Here is a 6,807-nt window from a genome sequence, read left to right as displayed (position 1 = left end):
CTCCAGGGGGTCCAGAATAGTTGTGCATTGATCAAGCTTTATTCAGTTACCCTAATGAAATCTCTCTAGGATTGTTCATTATTTATAAGAGCTTTTGGAAATCACTCATCTCTCTAGTCCACTATTATTTCGTCCTGCTTCCTTGCTTTAGCGTTTTCATTCTCCTGAATGCGAGTGTAGAAACTAACTGGAGAGGATGAGATCTTTACTACATCACCTTGCTCTTTTTCTTCTTCTATCTGTTGTCTGGCCTGCCAGCCAATCAAATTAAAGCTATCGCCTCCCTGCATTGACTCAATTTCCCCTTAATCTGCTCCTGGTGGCGAACTTAATTGCAGTTGCAGATTGTGTTTTTGTTCTTTTCCTCTCTCCTTCCTGTCCTCCGTCACGTTCCTCTTTGTTCTTCCTTCATCTTTCCCTTGGTGTGACGTGTGGGAGTCTTTACCTTTTTGGTCGGAGGCCTACTTGAGTTACAGAGCATTAGTGACTGGACCACAGCCGTCGGTAAAGGGTACAACCGGTCTCCACAAAACGTCATTCAACTCCTCTTAAACTATTCATAACGGCTTGGGTGCCAGCAAGAGGCCGCAAATATGCAAACGCTCTGTTTGATGGAGGTGGACCAAGTGAACTCGAGGAACACAGATGTTTGGCTGAAAGATTGCCAGAGAAAGAGCAGAAATGCATATCACGCTGAGGTTAGCATGAGAACAAGATGTAATTAGAGGTCTATGAGAGGTAAAAGAGAGTAGAAAATTAAAGATGTTTAGACAACAAATAAATCAACGATTGCTCCAAATTCTATTGCCTCCTTAGGAAACATCTACATTTAATTCAGCTTTAATTGAACAGTTAGGCGCCATAGGGTTTTCCATTATGTACTGTGATGAACACAGTAAAATAATCCAAGATGATTCTCTTCAGTAAGTGTGAGAAATTTTCACATATTTCATTCAATTAACTTAAATTGACCAATAAACATTGGTTTGTCTGATATAAAAGTGATTTATTAGCCACATTATGTCACTTGATCCACATTGTTGGCTTAGCAAGATGTTTCATGAGCTATTTGTAGCTATTTTATGAAGTGTTGCTTGAGTTAACCCCAAATTTGTTTTGAGGTTCCATATTAGTTATGTCACCTTATTAATCGGTGCGGTTACATTAACGAAAACAGCCAGTCAAGTTTACTTACATTTCATAATTCGTCATGCCTAAGTCAAAATTTGACATCGAATGTAGGCAGCAAACATTTAGTCACAATGCCTGTATGATGTCACTTTTTCAGTTTAATAATGATGTTAATTTTCAATCAGGGTGATGTGGCTTCATACACCGTAAGCAACCATTCTCGATTCTGGGATCCAATTCACAAGGCCACACTGAAGATCTCATGTCAAAGAAACAAACACGTTTGCCAGAGGGGTTGCCGTTGTACTCTGTCCCAGTTCCACCAACTGCATTTCAAGGAAACACTAACACAGGTCGGATGGATAACCTCTCGAGTTCCTGGTAAGAGAACGATCTGTCATTGGCACAGACTATAACTAAAAGATCTGGTGGGTTTTTCATTGACTCTCAACACAAGCAATCTCTGGAGCAACGCACATCTCAGATGGACCAGCCAGCGCCTCCAGTATCATCATGGCTGGAGATCGATGTGGATTTGGGTTTTGCCCTCTTTTTTCTCTTTCTTCTCTGCCTCTTCTTGTTTGTTACTGTAGTGCGTTGCGCTCAAACAGTTGTGGATCCGTACGGAGCCATTTCCACCTCCACCTATCAGGAGGAGCAGATAAATAACTGATATCTGATCTTGCCTGGCCATAACAAACGTGTATTTTGTAATATGCAATGATGAACACTTGTCAGATGACCTTAGTACATTTGTCACATGATATCATTACATCATTTCAAACATGAAATGAGGTCAGCGTCATGCCAGAAATCACCAAAATGCAGTCATATGCAGTTACGGCCAAATGTTTGACAAAGAAAATAGAAAAGGTTTTGAAGTTGTAAATAAAACTAAGTTTATTGGAATACATTTTACAAGAAAATACTCTTCAATCTTTGTGCTTCAGAATTTAATTCAATGTGTTACTTGCTGTTTCTTTTTTAAATGCACAAGCATTTTTTGAAAGAAAGTCGTTTCAAATTAAACCCTAAACCATTTGAAGTGTATACCACACTGTAATGTCTTCTTTTTGCATCCCATTTACACTTCTTGCAATGCATTTAAACTCACAGGAGACATGTTCTTGTCAAAGGGGCTAAAAATATACAGAGAACAAATCAGTAGCTTGTTTTTGCACAACACTCAACTAACCACGCTTTGCGACGTCTGACATGTGCCTTGTGTGGTTTTACTTGACACATCACGATTTACAGTTTCTGCATTTCTGGCTTTTATTTTGAACTAAAAATAATAAAGATTTGGTAATGTTGATAATTCCATTTGTTCATTTTATCAAAAGTCTGATCATTTATTCATTCATTCATACATTGGGGATATACTCAACTGAACTAGTGAGTTACTAGACCTAAGACCTAATTTATTAGAAGTATAGCTACAGGAAAACATTGTCACATGAGATGAGATTTCATTAGGCTCTATCAGATAATAACTTGGCTGTACTGCTAAAGCAGGTCAATTAATAACTTGACCACAATGCACTTATTTGATGAAACACATCTGGCCCATTTAACCCAGGTTGTTTTGAATAAATTCAATAATATGTGTTAGAAATAATCAGACCAGAATAATGGGCCATTTTTAACCCGCCCAATGTGTCGTGCTGAGCATCCTCTTTTACATTTTTTAAACCCTGGGCTTGTAGCAAACAGGATCCTCTCAGCAAACTTATTCTAGGCAATTTGCACGTCATCCAGTATTGATAAACTGTCTGTTGTGGAATGCTGATCAGGAGCTGCCTGAAGTCTCTGGGTGGGCACATCTGCAGACACTTGTCTCTCATGATTAGCAGGAAGTGAGCCGTCTTGATTCCACCTCCTGGGTTCTGCTCACTCCATGGATATTAATATACTTGAGACAGACTTCAGCTGCTGCGTATTACAATCTCAGAATTCATTACTGTTCCTCTCATTAAACAGTTAAAGCTGCTGTAGGGAACTTTTGACACTCTAGCGGTTAAATTTACAGTCAATTTTAGTAGGAATTGATATCAAAATAAAGATCATTTTAAAATAGATGCTGTTAGGAAGCATTTTAAACCAGCATGTTTCTGTACCTTTTAATGTTTTTTTTTTTTTTATCTATTTTTAACAGTAACCTATAACTATCAGAATAACATAAGGGGAGAGATAAAAAACAACAGCAACAAGAAAAGAAGTTTTCCAAAAATAAATAAATAAATTACATAATAATAATAAAATAAAACCCATTATAACAACGATGATCAAAAGTCAAAATCAGAAAAAAATAATGAGTAATAAAGTAAGTAAATTAATGCATGACTGGGGATTGCTAACGGGGAATTTTTTTAGTGAACACAACAAAATATTGTTCTCCTCGCTTTTTTATTTTCAGACAGATGTATTTATGTATGTGAAAATAGTCCAAAATAAGTATTTTTTTCTAAGATGAAACTATTTCCCCCCAGTTTTGGATGACTGTTACTGACCTCACCTGCCTCTCCTAACATGTCCGCCGATCTACCTCTGATGTTGCACTTCCGCTCACGTCCGCGCTCGTGTGATGATGATATGCGTCTGTTTCCGCCTGAAACTTCCTTTCTGGCAGCGGCTAAATCTTCGCCAACATGCCAGTGAGTACCAGAGAGCAAAAACATGCCGACATAACGCAATTACATGACATTAAGACCTAGATATCATATCGCTTTAACAAACATATCCATACAGCTGACCATAACATAAGAGTTGTCACATGAACTAGAAGATGAACTTAAATACCAGCGTGAAGTCTCGAATGGTTTTATAGCGCGCTGTATGAAGATGGCGGCGCACATAGAACAAAACACGCACGTTTAACTGTAATGTGACGCACGTTTAAACGTCGTTATGTGTAAATAGTCTGATATCAATCAATTTTTAATTTTAAACCCGCTTAAATATTTAAAAACATACATTTGAGGTAAGTTACTAATTGCTTTATTGCTGTAAATGATTGCATGCAGCTCTCTGGAGTTGCCAGAATGAACTGAAACTGGCTGAAACAAGGCTCTCTCAAAACCCAGTTAACTGTCTACCAAATGATATTTTTGAACATCATATGCTACTGTAATGCACAAAATCCAGGCAGCACACCATATTTGAATGCGGGGTTTGTGAGAAGTTGCTGGTCAGATGGTGTTTAATAGCAGTTTTCTAATGTAAAATCATTTGTGTGAATAGCTCGCAAAAGACTTGCTGCATCCGACGCCTGAGGAGGAGAAGAGGACGCACAAGAAGAAGCGGCTCGTGCAGTGTCCCAATTCTTATTTCATGGATGTCAAGTGTCCCGGTGAGTGTCCGTCGCAAGATTCTGGGTTATTGGACAGGTCCGTGTGAATGTTTGTAATCGTGTGTGTCTCTTGTCTTTCAGGATGTTATAAGATCACGACGGTGTTCAGTCACGCGCAGACAGTCGTGCTTTGTGTCGGTTGCTCGACTGTGCTGTGTCAGCCCACCGGAGGCAAAGCTCGGCTCACCGAAGGTTTGTTAGTGCTTCTGCTCAAACTCAGACATGTTCAGGAGCAACAGTGACATTAACTGTACTAGATCTGCATTTAAACCAAAATGGGTTCAGCATTGCTTTATAAGAACCAGGAATGTTATTTTTGTTTTTTTTCAGTATTTATATGAATTTCCATATTTTCTGCACTTACACCTGTGAGCCGTGTGAAATGCATTTAAAATAAACTTTTTTCATACTATGCCCTAAATCTTAAATTTTTTATACTGTAGCTTCAAGTATAACACTTAAATTTTTCTATTGTTCTGTAAATAATTTGAATACAAATTTATTATTATTATAGTATAATAGTTTTTATTAGTAATAAGGTAGTAAGAATATTATTCAACATACACTTTGAATAAATGTTTTTTTATTATTTACTGTAGATGTTGTATAATTATATCAAGAGGCTTGATTTAGCGGATCATATGCCTGAAAAATGTGCTGTGGATGTAAGGAATTATGCATAATCCAAGTTGACCATTGTAAATGCAGACTTTGTGTTCTCAGTGTTATTTGTTGACTGATTTGAGGTGTAGTTTTACTACTGGATACTGTGAATTACTGTCATTTAGTGAAGTCATTTGAAAGGAAATGAGTGACTTGGCATACACAGAGTCGTACTTTTGATGCTGGAAGGTCTGTGATGATGCCACGTAGGTTAACACTGGCACTATATTGTGAATGCTGTTGAAATAAACTATATACACAGTCCTTTAAGTTAGCAGAGCCTGACTGGTGCAAACATTATTTTGCTCTGATTTCAATTAATGACAGTTTTAAATAATTTCTCATTGAGCTTGACACCGTTTGCAGTCATTATTGTGAGTTTAGATGCTGATTTTAGTCATTCTTTATAAAGTTGATTTTGTCCGTGATTACTGCAGTAATTCAGTTGTGCGGGATATTGTTTCTGAATATTCATATTATATTCATTGTTGCCATAGGTCTGCAGTTTATTGTAGTATCTTATTTCTTCCAAACCTTTAAAGGGTTACTCCACCCCAAAATGACACATTCAGTCCTCAAACTGTATCAAACCAGTAAAAGCTTCATTCATCTTCAGAACACAAATGAAGATTATTTTGGATGAAAACCGGGAGGCTTGTGACTGTCCCATTGACTGCCAAGTAAATAACAATGTCAAGGTCTAGAAAAGTATGAAAGACATCGTCAGGATAGTCCATCTGCCATCAATGGTTCATCCGTAACGTTATGAAGCAACAAGAATAAAAAAAAGAATGAAAAAAACGTATTGTATGCGAAGAAAATACAAAATCACCACTTTATTCAACAAGTCATCTCCTCAATGTCTCTCCACATCAGCTTAGCACCATTTTGGAGAACATCTGCTGAACGCAAGAATGGTATGCTCTTCTATGTCGGCTGCGCTGCACAGATGCGCTGTTTTCTGATGAAATTTGTGTGGTTTTGTGCGAGAAGCAATGTTCAGTTGCTGAAAGCAAATAATTGCTTTGGCCTATTTAAAGGTGAAGTGTGTAGTCATCTATGTTCAAATGTCTTTTATCCCAGCTCAATATGCATTGACAACTATAAGACACTTTTAGGTCTATTATTTTGTTGATCAGAGGTTTATTAGACTTATTTATTTGAGATTTGGCTCAACCAATGAATGGAGTTAATTTGGGATTTTTTTTTGTCCAATTAATGGCAGTAGTGTTTTAGAAATCTGTTTGAAATAATTTGTATTGCTACTGGAGGCACAGAAACTCTTCACCTTTGTGTGTAAAGTACAAAAACAATCTTTCCAGTTGTTTGAGGGCACTGTGTGGAGTTATTCATGCTTCTGTGGTCAATGAGCTCAGCTGTTGTTTCTCATAATGACCTCTCTTTTTTTTAAATCATTTTTCCAGGGTGCTCCTTCAGAAGGAAGCAGCATTAAGATGTTTTCTGGATGCTTCCTTGGAGAGAGGGAATGAGAGAGAGAGAGAGGAAGGAGACGGACCGGCCTCAGTGACAGCAGCCTGATTATTTCAAGCAAGAGATGAAGAAATGCAACCAAACACTCATAGAGGTCTGAAGAACTGACGGGAAACACCCTCCAACCTAGTGTCTCTCTCTCTGTCTCTCTCAATAAAATGTTTGGGCTACAA

General features: G+C 37.7%; 1 protein-coding gene across 1 annotated transcript; it reads left to right on the top strand.

Annotated features, from left to right (window-relative positions):
- Positions 1-3,642: 3,642 nt before the first annotated feature.
- Positions 3,643-6,807, top strand: LOC113062228 (40S ribosomal protein S27-like). Its single transcript, XM_026231934.1, has 4 exons — positions 3,643-3,785; positions 4,372-4,480; positions 4,562-4,672; positions 6,568-6,807. Exons 1-4 carry the CDS (start codon positions 3,780-3,782, stop codon positions 6,594-6,596), a joined length of 255 nt encoding a protein of 84 aa, XP_026087719.1. The 5' UTR covers positions 3,643-3,779; the 3' UTR covers positions 6,597-6,807.

The sequence above is a fragment of the Carassius auratus genome, chromosome 44 (genome assembly GCF_003368295.1).
Source record: "Carassius auratus strain Wakin chromosome 44, ASM336829v1, whole genome shotgun sequence".
In the NCBI taxonomy this organism is placed as follows: Eukaryota; Metazoa; Chordata; class Actinopteri; order Cypriniformes; family Cyprinidae; genus Carassius; species Carassius auratus.
Note: the sequence above shows the minus strand (reverse complement) of the source record. Positions and strands in the feature narration are given on the sequence as shown.

Bases quoted from the DNA above. Each gene is read 5' to 3' on its own strand.
- LOC113062228 (XM_026231934.1), top strand. The intron at 4,481-4,561 runs GTGAGTGTCCGT...CTTGTCTTTCAG, and splicing joins CATGGATGTCAAGTGTCCCG to GATGTTATAAGATCACGACG. The intron at 4,673-6,567 runs GTTTGTTAGTGC...TCATTTTTCCAG, and splicing joins CAAAGCTCGGCTCACCGAAG to GGTGCTCCTTCAGAAGGAAG.